We start from the raw sequence: 21,387 nt of genomic DNA, 5'->3' as shown, positions 1-21,387 counted from the left end.
CACCGACCATACTATTCACGCCACTTCAAATCATCCGCAATCTCATAAAATGGCCGCATATAATAGTTTTGTGAATAGACTCTTAAAGGTACCAATGACCCAAGAAGATTACAACATTGAATACACAATTCTAAAATACATAGCAGTAAATAATGGTTACTCAAGCAGCATTATAGATAAGATCATTAATAAACAGAAGAACAAAAAGTCTCCAGATGAACCTAATTCTAAATTCGTATCCATTGAGTTTGGCAATAATCTACATTTCACTTTGAAAAATGAATTAAAAAAACAAAACATCATTCTGGCATGTAAGACTACCAATAAATTAGAACAACAATTGAACACATCCCCTCCTGATAATAGTAACAGTCTTGAAACATCTGGCGTGTACAGATTATCATGCAACGATTGTCCCAAGGTATATATAGGTCAATCAGGTCGTTCATTTAGGAAAAGGTATGTAGAACACCTTCCCAAGCCTAAATTGCAAACACAAAAATCTAAGTTTGCAGAACACCTAATGAACGAAAATCACAATGTCAACAGTTGCATAGATAATTTAGAGATATTACACAAATGTAATAAAGGTAATAAAATGAACGTTCTGGAAACCTTTGAAATTTACAAGGCAATCAAAAATTCCCCAAATGATGTTTTGAACGAGAAATTAAATTTTGGATCAAACATTTTATTTGACAGAGTGACCAAACTACAGAACAATAGAGGAGATAAACAGCTGGTTCCCCTCCCCCAAGGTCAACACCATCAAGTAGGCATCGGCTAACCTACAGTCTTATCAAACCCTGCAGTCTGGTTTTGTCCTTGGCCGGCCTCACGCGCATGTACATGATTTGTATTTATAAATGTTTTCGTGTGTGTTTTTGTGTATATGTGAAGTAATTTTGACGACGGCTTACGCAAGAGAATATGTTTGACATTTGACGACTGAAGAGAAGATTTGAAAATGGGGTTATAACCCCGAAACTATAGTCATCAAAGACAATAGAGGACTGATTGACGACAGGTTAGTAACCTCATTTTATGTTTAAATACCAGCCAAAATATGTGTTAATTCAATAGAATGTCTGGTTTATTTAATTTTTGGTAGACAATTAAAACGATAGTAGAAACAATATATACAAATTAAATGTACATGATTTTTACACTTTTAGTTTAGGTTTAACGATGAAATTAATTACCCTGTATCTAGATCTACCACTGACATAGTTATGATGAAGTATTTTATATTTTCTACGGATGTAAATATTGTATTTATGGTTAACACTCTATCACTCGACCTTCAAACCGAATACCTTGGGTTACCGTATCTCTTATCCATTGTGATATACACTGTGTACATTGTAATGTATTTTATCATACATTATATGTTTCCATCAAAGTCTATGTTATAAGGTGATTATGTTTTGCGCCATAATAATGTTCGGCAGGTATTTTGGTTTACGTCTTGGGACTACTATGTGACATAGCTCTCACTTAAAGGTTCGCAACCAGCTTTTTAAGTTGTAGGTTCATCGGGTACAATAAATGGATATGCTTATACTCTCAGTTTAATTAGACATATTAAGATTTACTTGCTATTATTGTTCCAAAATACTAAATAAATTTTAAGGGGAGCAGTGCGCGAATACCACGCCCATGTTATTCTTATGGGAAAACATGTGATAAGATAGGTACATTTATTTTTAAACCCGTTAAAGATATTGACTTTGAATTTTCTTTATATTCATTCCTTAGATTGTTTTCTATGATTTCATGCTATATAAACAAGAAATTAGGTATAGTTTTTTAAAAATATAAAAATTAAATAAAAATGATTAATTTTTAACTGTGTTTTTTTATAATAAACAATTTATTATTTAAGTAAAATTAATGGTAACATTCTAAAAATGCATGAAACTATTCGTCATGGTAACAGGAAGTATTGTGTCAAATTTGGGCTTGATAAGTTAAGCCCACACTTAACTATGATACCTACACTTATAAAAAATAACTTTCGGATATTTACATTTGATCCCTTGAAGGGCAGGCTCAGTAGAATCCTGAAGGCCCTCTTTCAAAAATCCGGGAAAATTATTTTTATTTACAATATTAGACTATGGGTACTCAAAATGTTCAGTTTTTTTCCTGAATGCAAATATGCAGTTTGATTTAAGATTAGACTATTTTGACTATTACAAGCTTAGTAAATCAGAAAAACCCGGGAAAATGGGTAGTTTAAATTCTGTATCTTAATGGAGAATTAAAGATCCATTCTCATACAAAAAATATCAAATGTATAAAGTGTTATACATTTTCTTAAACGGCACAAAGTACACAATATTTTGTCAAGATTTATTAAAACTGCATTTTTTGGGCATTTTCGCGCACTGCCCCCCTTAAAGGAGTAAAAATTTCCCAAAAGAGATTAGATGTATACTTTTAGTTTGGTAATAGTTATATACGGAGTAAGCGTATGTTCTTGTAATTATTTTATTTCAGATTTACCTGCGGTGTGCTACATATGGTGGACCCGACCCAAGCGCACGTCAGCATCACCTTCCCTCTGCGATCCACGTCAGAGAGGTTCATTGGCTTTAGCACTGCGAAATACCTGGACAAAAAGTGCAAATGAAACAGTAAAACAGTTTAATAATTTAACATGTAAGCTTCAAAGTTAAAACAAGATTATTACCTATACACATTAAATTCCAAGCTTTCGAGTAGAAGTATTTATTTTTATTGTTAGCTGATGTTAAAAGTCAATGTTACATGTCCAGGTTTCCACCTGCGTTAATATTTCTTTACAGTCGTTTTTGCAACTGAAGTAAACAGTTTAGAAAACAATGTTGTTTGAAAATTTAAGTCAAGCATGATTCAGTTTTGCATCGTGATTTAAATTGCGTGCCTTGATGCTCTTGACATAAACCGAAATTTATTCTACGTATTTGCTTCAATTATTTGTTAATTAGCTTAGAATAACACACAAAACTTGAGTGTGCAGTGGAAAATTTAAGTTTAAGTTCTTGTAATTGAAAGCTGCTTGGTATTTAAATTGACCATTGTTTGATATTCATGGATACAGCTTGTAAAATTACAGCCTTTTGATGGTCAGTGATCTCAACCGTATGCAATATATCGAAATTGAGCTCACTAAAGCTACGTGGAAAACCCTTGTATGGATCTTTTTATTATTACACAAATGTGCAATTACTTTTTCAATATATACTTCAACTGTCTCGGAATTAAATTTAAACTCACTGACAAAAACAGCTTCTGGGATTGCTAGAGGGTATTTCAAAGCAAATAGAAGCCAGGGACTAAATGAAGAAGCACGAAGACACCAAATATTTGGAGTTAGTAAACACACTTCAGATTAACACTCTATTCTGTGTTTATTCTCCAGAATATCTTACGAGCTTTCAAGTAAATTGTATGCAATGTTTAGTTGCTAGACACAGATGATAACCAATAAAAAATAGATATTTTGGTATGAGATAGACTAGTTTACAATTTCCATTTATGACATAGTGTATGTAAAGCCTACATAATATGTAAACTTATTTATTTAGCTTCTGAGCTACGAAAATGTAAATTTTTGCACTTTCCATTTTTTTTCTATTTCCATTTTGTATCAAACAATTAAACGTAGCTTATTTTAAATATTATTCTGATCTGTAAGTGTATACAATGAAGGTCAAATAAGAGATAATGAGATTTAAATGACATGCCCACACGCACCTGTCTATACTGATACATATGAGGACGAAGCTGGAGAGATAAAGTCCGAATATCCTGAAGAAAGCTGTAATTCTGCACGCCACGTCTCCGGCCCACCAAGCTACAGTCGCGGCCCAGACAATCTCTAGAGGCATCATGAGGAATGTTACCTGAGACAGAGAGATTTTTGGTAAATATTCAGACACTATGATATCCTGAAGAAAGCTGTAATTCTGCACGCTACGTCTCCGGCCCACCAAGCCACAGTCGCGGCCCAGACAATCTCTAGAGGCATCATGAGGAATGTTACCTGAGACAGAGAGACTTGGGGTAAATATTTAGACACTATGATATCCTGAAGAAAGCTGTAATTCTGCACGCTACGTCTCCGGCCCACCAAGCCACAGTCGCGGCCCAGACAAACTCTAGAGGCATCATGAGGAATGTTACCTGAGACAGAGAGACTTGGGGTAAATATTTAGACACTATGATATCCTGAAGAAAGCTGTAATTCTGCACGATACGTCTCCGGCCCACCAAGCCACAGTCGCGGCCCAGACAAGCTCTAGAGGCATCATGAGGAATGTTACCTGAGACAGAGGGACTTGGGGTAAATATTCAGGTACTATCTGAGGGAATAGCAGGATAAATGAGATCTGGATATCCTGAAGAATGCTGTGATGCTGCAAAAGGTGATCACTATCCATACCACTATCCCCAGGAGTGTCTCTAAAAATATTGCCTGAGACAAGGAAAGGAGGGCTGAGATCGGAAATAAAAAAAATGGATTATGAATCTGATTATGATTAAATTAATTATGATAGACTCTTGAAGAATACTGCTGTCAGTGTCTGCAAGCTATTTCAGACAGAGATTAATTGTTATACAATCATACTTATATACTGAAATCGAAATCCAGCAAAGCTGCAGTTATAAACAAGCTATACACAACGTTTTCCATTCGTCTAAGTTATTTTACATCTCAAGATGGTAGTTCTTCGTTTGGTAAACAAGTATATTTTCATATAACTTATGAAGAAGATAATATTGTTTCAGAACCTGGTCTATAATAACTGAAAAATATACTGTATTTAAATCTATGGTTGAAAGTTAAGATTTTGCTAGCTTAAGTTCCCAAGGGTTTATGTTCCACAATTTTAAATTTTAATATAGATTTTAAGATAGACAGAATCCTTATTTGCATGACAGAGTTTTAAAAAATCAAATTGACGGAAACCCAACATCAGAGACTCACCAACAGGTCAGCTATGGCCAGATGCATCAGCATCGTGTTGATCCTAGAGCTGGAGTTCCGCCTGCGACGCAGTATGATGGACAGGACCGTGATGTTTCCGATGGCCGAGAACACGAACAGGATGGAGTAGAAGACGATGGACACGACATGGCCGGCGTTAAACCGCATGTCGATGGGGATCTCATAGCCGGAGATGTTGCGCCAGTCGGGGAAGAAGCCGAAGGTGGGGACGTTGTCGGTGGTGGCCCCCATCTCCACCTCTACCGTCTCATATCGTGGCGATTCCACCTGAAACAATCAGCTGGTTATTGCTTGGTTCAAAATCTGGCTAATTAAATTACCACTAGGGGATTAAGCAGCAATTGTGTCCTTCATGTCCGTTGTAATGTGACCTTAACCATGATGTGCACTATTCCTAAATAATCTACTTCGTAGTCGCGGTCTTTCCCTAACACTTTACATTGTAACACTGCATTACCATTCTAACCTAAAAACAGAACACTGAAATCGATAAACAAACAAATATGCAATGTTTACATCAGATGGTATTATAAAACAGCTTATCTGCAGCAATACTTAAATTAGAAAATGACTGGGCCATTGACACCCTGTGGGGCAGAGCAGGGGTAATTTTTGAAACTTCTGATATTTTTCCCACCGTCCTTGGACCATAAGCTTTCAAATGAATCCTCAACAGCCATGATATTTTTTTCCTAGCTCGAGATATTTTACGGGGACCGATTCGCTTATGGAATTAAATATATAGGCATGGTTAGAAGCATTATTTTGTTTATTTTCGATTGTGTAGTAACTGAACACCAATCTCATAAACATCAATCATTATCTATAGCCTGCAGTTGGCTGTTAGACTATTGGACCTAGCACTGTTATCAATCAATCTGTAATACAAACCCAATTACACTGGGTGTAATAGACCTCATTTCCAAGAAATTACAATTTCGATGTGTGTAACAATACATTTTTAGGCAAATTTGCGTGCCTTAAACATGTATCTGTATAGTTAATTAATTAATCCATTATTTGAATAACCTTTAAATACATATTGACAGTGACACAAATGAAAGATTGTTAGATACACTGTTGAATGCAGTCGTATATTAATCTGTTTGGTCATCTTTCTTGGCTCAGCCACACTAATTATCTGTTAAGCAAACTGATCCCACTCTGTAAATTGTTGGTCTCATTACTAAACAAAAAAATATCGATAATCTTTGGTGAATAACACAAACAAACCGTCCAGGCAACTGTTCGATACATGAACAATACTAAACTCTCTAATAAACTTGGTGGAGCTAGGATCAATAAACTGAGTGTGTTTTGGTGAAGCAACAGCAAGGATCAATTAGGTTTTTGAGTCTATTTAGCAAACAAACTGCTGAGTCTACCAAAGAAAAGGACACTTTCTTTCAATCAACTTATGCATCCAGAAACAACAAAGTATTAGTTAGTGAAATTTTCTAATTCAGTACCTACAAAAAAAAACTTTGAAGTTGTTATTTTTACTTAAACTGAATTAATGTTTTGTTTTCTTAAGTAATTGGGACCTTAAAGGCTGAGGTTTTGCAGTATTGTATTAAAAATTACTCATCCCAGGTACTCATTATTGAACTCTAACATTTTTCACTCAAATACAAAGAAAACTGGTTTATATTTTTGTACTTTTATGGTCATGTTTAATTCATAACGCATTTAAATTAGGTTTAGCTTTGGTAAATCAGTATAATGTCTTTTTTGGCAGATAATAAAGTATATGATTCAATACAATTAATTATAAGCACCGATATTGTACTAAATATGTCCAATAATTAAGGTATACGCTTATGCATGAATAAAAGTAAAATCATCGTATAGTGTCTAGTGAGATGAGCTTTCAACCCTTGGGTTTTTAAAACATTATATAACAGGTGTTTTAGTTGTACCTAAGCTATTTTTTTGTTAGTTATATTTTTGAACATAATCACACACAACAATATTCTGCGTTTTACCAATTAAAGTAAGTAAATCTTAGATTGTATATTCATCTGATTCATCCCATCATTATTTTCAATACGTTGTGTTTCTTAAACTATTTAGATAGATTATTGATGATTTATAGTAGGTGATAAAGTAGTGATTCATTAGAAATACAAGATGAATCACTATTTATAAAAAGATCAAAATCATATTTTAACGAAGCAATTATTAAGCTGTTTACTCTGAGGACACTGGTTGTTTTTAAGATAACGCTTCTCATCCAACTGGTTATTAACTTTAATGTTCTCGTTTTCCTCATCTGAGACCCTTGGCTCTTTTAATGAAAGGTAATTCAAAATTAAATTTTTATGAGCTTCTATTTCTCTTTCCCTTTAACGAATACCTAAAGAATGTTTTCATTGACGAATTTCTTGAATATTTTAAGGAAATATTTCAATAACACTTTGTTTGTCAGCGTAAAGCAAAGAAATATTGCTCATAAATTGAATGTTTAAGTTATCGGAGTCGATCCAAGCAAACGTTTCCATTATTACGTGGAAATAGCAATTTTTTAAAATCTTTGATTGCTTATAAAAAATCATTTAAACTCTTTTAATCAGCTGTATTAAATTTTAAACATGTTGATATTTCTTCCATAACACCTATTCAATGTGTACAAAATATAAATTAATTAAAACAGAAACTGCGAGTAAGTACGTATCTTGCAAATCCATGAGATCAAAAATTACAAATCCGAAATTGAAAACAAGCTGGAAGTCATTTTGAGAGGATATCTTTAAAAATGAAAATATTTTTAGTTCAGGCCTAAACTTGGTTCTTTAAAATCTTTTTTGTCTTTTATTTTTATTTGCAACTGTTTACAAATGTTGCAATACAACGAAAAAGTATAGTTCAGCACACGAGAAAAAAAAGTGTCTTTTCAATCCTCGCGTATTTTTTAGTTATAACTGTTGCGTTATTTTTATGGAATTTTAGATTAGCCATCACTCATAAGGTATTTTATTCTTTTAATCTTTTTGGTAATCAGTATTCATACATAAATTACATAAATAATGAAATTGCAGAAGTGTTCAAACTATTTTAGCCAAACAAACCTAAATTCCTGTAATAAATATTACCTTTCCAGTATTGTTTGTTTATTGAGACTAATCCCTTCACATGTTAAAGGAGATCGCTTAATTCCAATACGCTCTTAAGCGTAAAGCTTTTAGTTACCTATTTAATGTAATAATCCAGCTTATTCGATGCTTAAGATCTTCTATCTATTGCCATTAGCGTTCACAAAGATATCCCAATATAATATGCAACGTGTAATACATTTACTTAACACACTACTCCATTTACACGAACAAAGAAAATATATTTTCCTACCACTGCATAAAAATCACTTTTCCACACCTTTAAACAGTACGCAAAGTAGTTAATTTCCCATATATTAATTCCAGCTTGCTAAATCACCTGATTTCACTGATGGCGTTTTTATAAAACACTCACTCCCAATATGCAAATAGCATAATAATATGCTTAATAATACGATGTGCTTAATTACATTTTATATACAACTATAAATTTCATATGTGAACATTAGGCTACTTATGTTGGTATAACAAGTTTGGGTGTATTACGAGCACAAACATTGCCGCTCCAAAATGTATGACCTCAGTTAAAGCTTCATGCAACCGACTCCAGTTCTCGAGCAGAAATTACGTACTTTGCGCTCTCAATACATAAATAGCTATAATAATCACTTGTACCTTGCTAAGCACTATTTAGGACTAAGGAGTGCAAAAAATCTTCAAATATTTTAGATAATAGTTCGGCCTGAATACCAAACGTAAGTTCAGCGTACAGTTTAATATAATGTAGGTTTATAATTATATGAGATACAATTCAGAATTTTTATAGAAATAAGTAAGGTATATATCTTATATCTTACACTTGATTTTTGACTTGAGGTATTAAACTGAATTAAAAATGGTGTTCGGTGTGAGAGAGTTGTATTTTTTTAATGTTAGTGGTCTGCAAACCAAACAAAAATCTTTTAAAACCAATAGCATTTATTAAATTAGTAAATCAAATAAATGAATGGTTTGATTCTTTTTACAAGTAAATCACTATGAAAATAGTTATCAAATTGTATAAAAAACTTCATTGCTCATTTTTTTAACCAAACCAAGGTAAGACAATTACGTCGAAGTACCAAGTAGGTGGTTCGAATGAAAATACCAATATTTCACTAGACAACTAATAGGATCCTCACAAACTACAACACTTCGAAAATGAATAACGCTAACAGTCAAAGACGCTAAAAAAAACTTAAAACGACTGAATGTTAATTCATGTAATCTTTTGTACATACTGGTACGGTTTCAATTAAATTGTCAGGTATAATCTCAAACAATTAAAAGCTTTGAAAATCTGTTCTTAAATGTATTAAAATGATATTTGTAAGCTTAAACATACTCAAGATGAAATAACATAAACCTTTTCAGTTGGCATAGGTAGTTTAATTTAGAGAAATTGTTACTCATTCATTTAACTTAAAGTAAGGACTTAACTTCATTTCAAACGAACCAGGACAAAACGCCTGACTTATTCAATTCAAAGACCGAGTAAGAGTTCTCTTACAATTGGATGGACTCTTTGGTCTTGTTTAATCGTCGTTCCAAAAACCGACCATCATACTTTTTACTTGAAATAATTATTAAATTAGTTACAAGACATTTTACACAGTCAGACTATATTTTCTGAGACTAAAAGACTTGTAAAGAGAGCATTACTGCATTGTTAAGTGCGTTACCATTATAGTGGTTAGCCTCTCGGACTTCTATTTGAGAGTTACGAGCTAGATTCCGGGCATATTACCTACTAAGGTACAAGAAAGTTTTTCCCTTTAAAAAATCTGTGATTCTTTTGTACAAAATGCAACTGGCACAAACACAAAAAAAACATGAAAAAATACTTAATTTAAACAAAAAAATTAAAACTAAGGGAACCCCTTGAAAAGTCGTAGGAGGGTTTAGATTGCCAGGGTGACAGGGGATAAGTCCTGCAATAAGTTGAAAAGACTTAAGTTGAGTCTGGTATTATCTGATTACTGCAAAGCTGCAGCTTATGGAAGGATTATACTCATTACTTTACAGTATTTTTATTGGTAAGAAATTGGTAGTTGTATTTTTATTCATGTTTAAAAATGTACTCAAGATAGTTCTATTGGTGAGATAAATTATCGTCTGTATAAATTATTTCAGTCAACATTGGTTAAAGCTCGATCATTGGGAGGACCTTTTGAAAATAAATACCCTGTCACAGGAAACCTGCAGACTGAGCAAATTTCCATATCTGTTTGGATTTAACGACAATATTTCCTTAATTGGCAGATGACTCTATTAAAATAAGATTAAATTTTACGAGTTAAGAGTTGCCATTTTAGGGAAGAAAACAGTGGGTTTGGGAAGTTTGTATGTATATATATTTGAACGTTATGGACTCCGAAACCACTCGACAGATTGTAATGAAACTTTGAGGCATTATTAAGCATTATTCAAGGATGGTTTATGTGAAGTTTGGTGCAGACCCGTCAAAAGGGCTCCGCCCCAGTGGCTCTGGAGTTTCCCATGTTAACCTTATGAGTACTTATATTTAAATGGAATTAAAGAATCTTAACAGCTATTTCAACTAAACAATTTGATTCTGTGATGATCAATAACATAAAAAAATACAAAATGTACCAACAGCTAGGGTGCAGCACTATTAATTGTCTAAATTTAAACTCGAGAACAAGTGCACGAAATTAAATTATTAACTTTTTGCTGTGTTCCTCAGTGCCAGGGGAAGGTTTTTGTGTAATGAAATTTATAATCCATCCTACCATTATGGAGTAATTTGATTAAAAAAATGGCCTTAAAATTAGCATTGGAGGAAAATTTTTTCATTAACTGTGGGATACGATAACATGTGTTAATTTCCAAACAAAAGTTGAGTGAACGAAATTCAACCAGGACGTGATTGAGCGATGCACACGAGCTCGTCTTGAAAATGAACGAGCATTTGACATAAAACCACATATGGACAGTACGAAAATTATTCTTTTATGTATATATATATGTATATAATTTATCAACAAGCAAACTACATCGGTTTTCTTTTCCCTCCGTTTAATTTATTCCAGACTGTTTGAGGAACGGTGAAAATATTTCAATACTTAATACCTACACAAAGAAAAGTAAAATTAAAAGTTAACTCATCTCGAAGTTGTATAGGATAACATAAATAGTCAATTTAGTTAAGACGACGTTTTGAATAAACCTCAGTTTATTCGTTTCATGAATGAATTATCTGTCACAACGAATTACGCCTTGTTAAACACTGAGTTGACTTTAAGTAGTTTTAAGAGGTACTTCTCTACTTTTAATACTACTAATCAAATAAACTTTTTCTGAATATTGTATAGTTGCATACACTTGTAAACAAACCCACACGGTAGATATATATTTCATTTTAGACATGAAACCCACGATTAATAGAAGAGCTACGAGATGAGAAATACATTTTTAGATCATTAATGCTGTCATGACATTGTATTTTCTAGAAATCCGCCGTTTCAAAATACACATATCACTGAGGATTTTTGATTCCAGACTTATTGGGAAACATCATAGAAAACTGAACACTTGACAATATAGTCGATCTCGTTAGCTGTTACGTCAAATGTTGCTGGAAGAAATAAAGCTCCAGTTTTCCCTTGTTTAGAGTTTTTTTTATTTAATGTTAATGTATTTTTTACCCTAACTATAAGGCTTTTTAGGCAGCTTAAATGTCTTAACATCGTCGGATAACATAATAAAACTACTGTTAATCAATTTGTTGTAAAGAGAACTACGTAAAAGTAAATGAGTCTATACGAAATTATAAAATACCATTTTTCTGAAATGGTGTTCACACACTTTCGAACACCCACATGTGTAGATAAATTTCATATTAGACATTGATGCCATATTTTTTTTTCTAGTAGAGTTACAGGAAGATAAATACATTTTAAGACCATAAACTCCTTATATGTTCTGCCACGTGTAAAACACGTGTATTCATAAATACAACGTACGCATATAACTTTTCGGACGTACTGTAATAAAATAGAAACCGTAAATATTAGTAAAAACCCACTGCCTGAACAGTTTTTTAAAATTTTTTAGTGGTGTTAATTTATTTTAAAATCTTAGTTATCATTCACATATTTGCTATACTTAGAAAATCCTGAAATGTAATCTCCATTCCAAATAATTCTACGTTATTCAGTTAGTAAAACGTAAGATAATAGTTAGATGGCAATCAAGGCTGTACAAAGGAGCTCACATAAAATTTAGTAAACAATTATAACTAAGTCTCCTAAACTTTTGCTAGCTTCAGAAACATTATTAGACTCAACTAGTACAACGTAATAATGAAAACGTTTACAAATGCAATTAAAATTGCCATTCAGAATTTTAGTGGAAAATCTTTAAGGTTAAATTCAATCACGTTGATTTGTTAAAAATATGAGATTATAAGTTGAAAAATGTTGTTGTCGATACCTTTTCAACATTAATTAAGTTTCCTGAAACTTGTTTAGAGGTTGGAAGACTTTTGATACAAAGTCTTCGAGCGCTCTTAGATCTTTGACGATGCTCTGTTGCTCTAAAAGTTTTGTTCTTGTTACTGCTTTATTTAGACCTATACGCTTGTAAGTATACAGTCAAGAATTTTGAGGATTAATACATCTGAAATTGAGTAACAAGTTTGATATTGGAGAGTTCAAAGGGAATCACGTACCGCTTCACTGAAAGATAAATTTATACTAAGTGTGTTTGCTCCACCTATACGTTATATTCATTACACTTTAATAGACAAATTATGTTTCAATCTAATAAATATAGCCTTTATAGCAAGTCTTTGTTTTTGAATAGGTTTGATTTCAGTTTTGACTCAGACTTCTTTAGTGAACGTAAAATAATGAAAACGAATGGTTAGCCCTTTCTTATTGTAGAGGTAGGCAGTATAAATTGAAATTATTCGTCCTCATGGGGTTTATAGGGTTGGTCATGGGCGTAGATCGTATCGAAGGGATTTTGCGTAGAACAAAAGAAGCGATAAGTAAAGACAGAAAAAAATAGTAGTAGAAAAAGGCGCGACCTTCCCATGTTTTGCGATCGTCGTGATGTCGACTAAACTTGGTGACTGTATCATGTATGGCGTACCTATAGTTTTACTCAAAATGACATTGAAAGTGCACAGTAACACGTATAAAATTAACACACAACTGCATTTTGCTCACATAAAATAAAATAAACGTTTAAAATATATAAATACCCCCGCCACAGCAAACCATCAAATTAAGCGAATTTCCATTTGCCCGATCATATTGTTACTAAAATATCTCCTTATATATGCCAGTTTTATTCCCTATGGAAATAACATTAGTTTAGTGAGTAGATAGGTTTGCTGCTAAGATGTATGCAATAGAATGGTGTTTTTGGGAAATGTTAATAGTTCATTATAAAATAATTAAATTTTAAAAATTGTATCACATGGTTTCCAAACAAGCAAAATACAACAGTTCTTATTTCCTATAAGACTACATGGAAATTTACAGTTTTTAGTATTTTCCCCTTATAGTCCAGTAAATATTGAAAAAAATAGGGGGGTTTACTTACAAACGGTCCGGTAAGTCTAAATGTTTTATATGTTGTCTAGGATGGTAAGTTGTTGTTTTATGGAGGAGAGTTTTCGTTTGAATATACCTTCAAAATGTAAACAGATATTTAAAAACGGATTTCGGCATTGAAATCAGCGTGAAAATCTAGTTTATAATGATATGTCACAACATTATCATTTCATTAATTTTTTTTATTTATATCCAGTATGGCGGATCTAAGATGGCGGCCAAAAATGAGTTCCCTATCGAATTGAAGTACTACCCACCCAATAAACATCGGTGGTCGTCCCAAGTCAATATCTAAAAAAATTTGAATAAAATATGCATGTGGTATATTTTTTTCAAATTTTTCCAATGTTGGGAAAAGCCGCCATTTGTAATCGAGATTTTAAGAGGTTTCCTGTAGACCGATTTTTGGCAACTTTTAGTATATCACTCTGCAGACCCAAGACTACAAAATAAAATCATAAAACGTTTTCTTGCAATTTTTTTACAAGATGTTTTTTGAGATTTTGCAAAATAACAAAAAATTTTGACGTTTTATTGTAAAAAGATTTAAATATTTTCGTATCCAGAAGTCTTAGAACCAAATTTTTATAATTATATTATAGGAAATTTTATTGCTTACAACATTGACATTACATATCTTTCGCTAAAACGCACCAAAACGGAGATATAGGCGAAAATCTCTAGAAAGTACAGATTGTTTTGATTTTTCAATATGGCGGCGGGCGCGGAAGGGGGAGAGTTGTGCATTTTTAATTTTAAACACCTACTTACCGTCCTAGACAACATATAAAAAACTTAGACTTACCGGACCGTTTGTAAGTTATTATACCTCTATTCACTGGACTATTAACCTTAACAACCATTAGCACAACAACAATAGCTTATGCAAGGATTTCAGGGGGATTTCAGGGGATTTTAGGGGGGGGGGGGCATCAATTTTCACCCCATAAAACCCAGTCATACTGTTTCGCAAATCCTTAACGTTTTGTACCAAATGTCATTAAAATCGGATAATTTTCCCTCGAGTTATCGGACAGTTATAACTGATGGTAATTTTGTCCTCTATGGACCTCAAAACTAAAAGTAAATCAGATCTTACCACAATACCAACAGTAATAGCGTTTTCCCTATTTGGTAAAGTTGCTTAAGCTAAGTGAAATAATTACTTCAATAGAACTCAATGAATTGCTAACAGTGAATATTGATTAATCTAAGTAGGGACGGTTTTCCAGGAATTCCACGAATTGCACAAATACCACCTGTGTAAATCGTAATTACTAAGCTGCCGTTTGAATGTGATTAGCTAACTCATGTAATTTTAATATTTTCCACTATGAATGTCGGATTTGCAGCATTAAATCGCTTATTACTCTCCATCCTGAACCTCGATGCTTCAAACCTTAATCTCAATAACGCTAACTAAAAAACTACTATTTATGCACATTATTTATAGCGTCTATAAAACTCTAAAGTAATATTATACATATTTATTAATATACATATTTTATAATATACAAATACTTCCATAGAGTAATCAACTTAAGCGAGAGTATGCATTCTAAATAGTCTAATTGTATGTGTTGTGCCGTGATGTAATTTCATTATTTTATTCGAAATGATTCATATTATTATCGTCATAGTTTTGCTCTTTAATTTAGATATAAATATTTTGCAAAAACGGGTTTACAGTGTATTCGCACCAAATTAAATTATGTATTAATGCAATTGAATGATAAAGCGTACATCTAGTATTTTATGATTGGTATTTCTCATCTTACTGGTTACAAATTATCTTTTACTGCGTCTTAAGATCAACTACAAAATCCAAGTAGCATAAAAACGTTCAATTTCATCTACCATAGTTAAACAAACAAGTCGTACATTTCATGAAAAGAAACATTAAATGAACAGGGTGACAATTAAGTCTTAGGACACTTTATAACTTTAAAACGAAGAGAGATGACACAGCCAAATTTGCTTAAAATTACAGGTATTCGTGAGCAACTTTGTTGCGTATATGGCGATCGAATGCCACATATGGGAACGGCACATGGGAAGTAAGTTGAAAATCTTAAATGTAATCATAAGTAATATGCACCTCGAATTAAAGGTCTTCTTAAACCAAAAATGCCACGAACCGGACTTAAAAAGGTCAATTCAGTCAGATTTAAAAAAATGTTTTAATACGACATTGTACTTATGAGTAAAAAAATTTACAAGATGAAGGTAATACTTACTGGTCCTAAGACTTAATTTTGACACTTTTTACAGTGTGTACTAAAAAATTAGTGTTTAGTAAATCATAATAAAACAAATCAGAACCAAGTTTCAACCTTTCTATGTCAGAGAAAAAGAAACTTAAATAGAAAACAGTCCAAGAATAACGGGAAGGTTCTGGTTACCTAAACATTACTTTCACTCCAGCAAAAAAAGCCTTGTTTTCATTAGCGAGAAGCTCTTCTACTGGAATCTTTGTCTCAAAGACTTTTCCTCTTAGCTTTGTAAAAAAATCATCTTCTCAATGAAATACGATTTTCTGGAAACTATTGATATTAGTCGTGTAAATAACCAAATTATAGGTTTTATGTTAATCGTCCGTCTGAATAGTTAACATCACGTTTCATGTGTAAATAATACAGTTAGTAGTGGTAGAGGCTTTTAGAAATCATCAACGCGCTGCGTCCTCGGTCAACTGTTCAAAATATCTGCCAAAAATGAAATATAATAAGCAAAAAATGTTACATTTCACTCAATAAAAATCATTTATATTAGAGACTAGCAGTTACCCGGTGCTGACAACTATTATTTTAAATGGTACTTTTTTATGATAAATAATAAAAATGTAGGCTATATCGAAAACAAAAATAGAATATTTATTTTACTGAATTGCCAGTGGATGAACAATGTTGTTTTGTTTTTTTCACTAGGTGTATAAATATATAAGTTGTTAGGCGTACCTACCACTTGAATTTAAAGGGTAATTAATTCGGATGAAATCATCGGTATTCTTGGAATTAAGAATTTCTCTCCTCCCCCATTTAAGTCGTTCCATAAATGTTTTGTAAACCAGTTTGTGTTTTGGTAAACATTAGTAATTTACATCAGCACAATCGGTTGTTCAGATCAAATACTACGATTTTGATGAAAAACTGGTGTAAATTTAACATGTGGATAGAATGTCTTATCAAAGATAATACTAGTCTCTTAAAATAGAAAATATTGTAAAGTAAATGGTCATTCTATATTTACTGAGTGAACGTATACAGTTGTTACAAAAAAAAAAAAACAAAAAGAAAATGCTGAAATAATAACATTTACTGGTAACTACAATCAAACTATCCTGTTTTATCTAGCTGTATATCACTTTTCAATGTATCATCATTAAATTTATATCAGCTGGGATAAAAACCAACACTTTACTTAACTTTTAATTGGGTATTTGAACAATTACCTCCGGTAGTACCATTACAGTCAAAGGTAGTACGCTACAAATCAAGAAATATAGTTAAAATAACATAGTTAAAATTTGTTGATAGGAAAAATACTTATTTAAGTAAGAGCAATTATTTTGTAACGAATTTACTGTTGTAAAATAAATAAATTGAAAAAAAAAACATGAGTTAGGTATTATGCTGACAAAGGAGACCTCCTGGAGAATAAACATAGTCTTAAGCTTACAACCGCCTGCTTGAATTGTAACATATTAATGCTACTATAAAACAGCATGGTCAATAACCTATTTTGAATCAAGCTTTTTTAATGATTTAATTCCATTTTTAAATTAATAAAGCAAAGCAATTTAAATATTAAAATAATGGAATAAGTGCGTTTGTTAGTTAAATACATATTATTCATCACTATTTCGTTGTTATATGCATCAATATTTTACAATGACTATCAACTGCTAGATGAAAGATATATATATATTTATACTTTCTAATTATAAGTTTGAAATTACCAAACTAAATATGTGAGGAGGATGTTGAATAGATTTAAAAAAATATTAAAATGTATATGAATCTACAATTAAGTGAGAGAGTGCTAAATATAATAAATTACCAAGCAATTTTCTGAGTACATACAAAATGCTACTAATGGTGCATTATAAATACGTAAATTTTTCCTAGTATTTATTATTACCTAATTATTGGTTATCAAAGATGGAAAAGTGATTATGACAAAAAGTAATTAATTTGTTGTAATATATGTTGACTAGAGAGCCATTGAGACAAGTTTAACTGAAGTTGTTCAGTTTAAAAATAAATAAGCAGTTTAGATTAATCGACCATTCATTAGGAATTTTATTACTTGTGGCATTTCCGGCTCCCACTCATGTTCCGGTCAGAATTTGAACGAAATTGGACTGCTATCCCTTCAAAAATCATCAGATGTATCGGAGAGCTAAACATTGGTTTTGATTCAAACATTCACCAAAAAGATGTAAATTGAAACATAAATCAGGGAAAATGTAAAATAACAAGTACTAGAGATTGAGAAACAATAGTCTTACTATAAAGCACACTAAATATAACGTTTTGGTAGAGATCACAATTGCAGCCTCACTTTGTAAAATTTCTCTCAAATTAAGCTGCACACGTTTCCGTTGAATGTTGCTTGGAGGGTCCATGTTTTATTAATGTTCAATGATGTTGAATTCCACATTTCTACAGCATAGTTATAGAAGGTGTACATTTAAGGGAATTTCTCATAAAATCTTTTACCATGTTACGGGACCAATTTAATTTTTCATTTTATATCCACAGTCATGAACAGCGTTTGTTTAAATGTATACAAATATGTGTATGTTTGTGTGTGTTTTATTTGAACAAGATGACTCGAGGAGTTTTGGTCAGACTGTTATGGAATTTGGCAGTGAACGTGTAGGGCTGGACAAAATTGAATGCGTTTGCGAACCAGGAAGATTGTGGGCAAGACATCATATATATGTATATATGCCTGTTTTCAATCAGTATGCTCATGTCAAAAATAGTACAGTATACGTAGGCTATGTGCAGACACAAAACAAACAACTTGATGAAGAAGTTTTTTTTTTTTAAGATAAAAATTTTTTTAAATTCAAGTCAACTACAAAACCACTCGGTTGACAATAACGAAAATCTTACTCGAAATATGAAATACAAAAAGGAAAGATTGGAAGAAGCTTTCCCTTCTTTGAATGGAATCTTGGCATGGCTACTAAACGAGATCATAGACTATATTCAGATTTTTCAGCTATCTAGAAACTACTTCATCGTTCATTGTTTTAATTTCTCAGTTACTTTTTCGTAAGGAATCTTAAGTTTAAGGGATAATTTTAACAGTATACGACTCATAGAAGTAGTATCTATTTGATAGACCTGATGAAAGTAGATTCCGAATCCCCAGGTCATAGTGTTGTAACGAAAAGACTTCTGTGGTATAAAACTAATAAGTTACACATAGGTATTCCATTAAAAAATTACATCTAAATGATCAAAATTACGGGGTTGTTAACAGCAAATATGTATAACATTATAGATAGTTATAAATTCTAAAAATTCCATAACTTCATAATAATGACATAAAAGAAAATGCCTAGTATACGAAGGTTCTTTTTAGATAGTAAATAATCCTATCTTTGTTCTAAGACGTTTCAATCTAAAACGACGTTTGCTCCCTTTGATCTTATGCTGGTTTTATCTCCTTTTACCATAAAACTATCGAGTATCTTATTAATTTAAAGTAAGTAAACACACAGTTTATTAAAGAACAACATAAATCTAAACAAGATTTGGCAAAACAACACAATTTCAATTAACAGGATGAAAATTTAAGAGGATACAAATCCTTCATTAAATTGCTGACAAAAATCAGTATCAATTGGTAAGACATTTTTTAAATTTGGCTTAAATTGGCAGTTTCATCAATACAAAATAAAACGTTATAAGGTCTTTTTCTAAGACTTTTAAATAATTTCGAAATAACAAGGATGTTACAATTCTTGTGTTATGTGGAAACGGAGAAGTTCTGGGAAACATAGTAAATTGCGACAACACAAAAATGCGTTACTTCAAATACAACGCTTTTTCTAACCTTTAAAAAAAAATAGTAGGTAATGAGATGACACTGTTTTACGGCTTCTTAAGAAACATACCAATTACCAAAAACTTCACGACTTCTACGCAATGTACAGACAAAACTATAATTTTGTTTATTGCAACAAATAAAGTGCACTGTTCATCTGAGGATAGTTTAACTGAATTGAGAGGATTTTAGTATTTGTAAATCATTTAAATAATTAAAAGGTAACACAACATATATATTCTGTCAAGTACTACTTTATGATTATATGTTACTAGACTAAAACAAAAATAGATTCTCTATTGAACCTATAAATAATCTATGTTCTATTGAATCCATTAGTTATCGTATTTATACAAGAATGAATTTGTGTTCAACGTGTAGTCCAGTTAGCAAATTAAATCTTAATAATCATAATTAAAAGTAAAGAGAAGGTGTTTGAGTAAAGTATCTCTTTAAGTATATAAAGTAAATTCGGCGTTTGAAAATGTGTAATTCAAAGTGGCAGATGTAATTTAATGGAACGGGTGAGCCGATGGTTAATCTAAACCCTAAATAATGGATCATAATTTTAAAATAATTGAATTAATTGTTTTGTGGTAAATATATTTTTGGAAATCTATGAGATGAAAAACAAACTTTTCTTAAGCATGGCAAATTTCGAGGAAAAGATATTCTCAGCTAGTTATTCAGCTGTGGGAGTCCGTAACGGATTATTCCTGGTAATATATGTAGGTTTTATCTCCTTTTAGCATACAAATACCTTTAATTTCCTCCTAACAACTTGGATTTAACAGAGGTTATTGAACTTTTCCAATAAAACAAACAAGGTTCATGTTATTCTTTCTTGAACTTGCCAAGCTTTCCGTAGAATAATTTAGTTCAAATAAAATATAATACGATTCAACAAGATTTATTGCAGCCATTAAACATAACATTTCGTATTAGACATTGATACAATAGTACCTAAAAATAGTATCTTACATCAGTTATAAATTTCATATATAAAGTTATATCAAGTATTTATTGTAACATCCATATAAAAATAATTATATAAACGCAATATTATACCATGGTATTGAGCAAAGATATAAATGTCAACATCAATCATTTAAATGTTAATCTTTGTCATAGCATATTTCAAAATTTTCTGTCTATGTATGTTAATACTTTCTTGAACAAAAGTTGAAATTATCATTTATATCAGCTGCTGATTTTTCACCAATCCGGAAAAAATTAAAACAAGTATATTGGAAAAATTAAGCCAATTAAGTGCAAAAATTAAATCCTAAAATACAACATAATTTTTTATGCTGTAATGTTTTAAAATATCAAATTACAAATGTTAATAAAACTGATAAAAGAATACTATGAGCGTGGAAAACATGAGCCTAGATTGTTTACATTATCTCATAACATTTAATTTATAATGATACATAGCCTCATTAAATTTTGTAGGACATAAATAAAATTACAGACGAATTTTGTTAAAATTTGAAATATATAAAATAATTATAATGCTTTAAACTTTAAGCATTAAATCGACCATTGAGTACCGATTTAATGCATCTGTCTATAACAGTTTAAAACTTTTAAATCGGTCTTACAGATTTATCTACGCTTACAGTTAATAATAAATCAAATATTTCCATTA

The 21,387-nt window shown here is 31.6% G+C and overlaps 2 protein-coding genes across 4 annotated transcripts in view; both read right to left on the bottom strand.

The window, feature by feature from the left end:
- LOC128996124 (dnaJ protein homolog 1-like) overlaps positions 1-21,387 on the bottom strand; it is a 448,367-nt gene that overhangs the window by 271,925 nt on the left and 155,055 nt on the right. The gene's annotated exons all lie outside the window — the stretch shown is intronic.
- LOC128996125 (adipokinetic hormone/corazonin-related peptide receptor variant I-like) overlaps positions 1-21,387 on the bottom strand; it is a 209,806-nt gene that overhangs the window by 40,322 nt on the left and 148,097 nt on the right. For all 3 annotated transcript variants that reach the window (XM_054421243.1, XM_054421242.1, XM_054421244.1), the window contains 3 exons: positions 4,976-5,263; positions 3,742-3,890; positions 2,509-2,614 (listed from right to left, as the gene is read on the bottom strand). In XM_054421243.1, the coding sequence (XP_054277218.1) occupies positions 2,509-2,614; positions 3,742-3,890; positions 4,976-5,227 (507 nt within the window). In that variant the 5' untranslated portion in view covers positions 5,228-5,263. The remainder of the gene's footprint in view (positions 1-2,508; positions 2,615-3,741; positions 3,891-4,975; positions 5,264-21,387) is intronic.

The sequence above is a fragment of the Macrosteles quadrilineatus genome, unplaced genomic scaffold, assembly GCF_028750875.1.
Source record: "Macrosteles quadrilineatus isolate MER2022 unplaced genomic scaffold, UCM_ALF_1.0 Scaffold_6__1_contigs__length_79288215, whole genome shotgun sequence".
Lineage (NCBI taxonomy): Eukaryota > Metazoa > Arthropoda > Insecta > Hemiptera > Cicadellidae > Macrosteles > Macrosteles quadrilineatus.
This window is presented reverse-complemented; position numbering and strand designations above follow the sequence as displayed.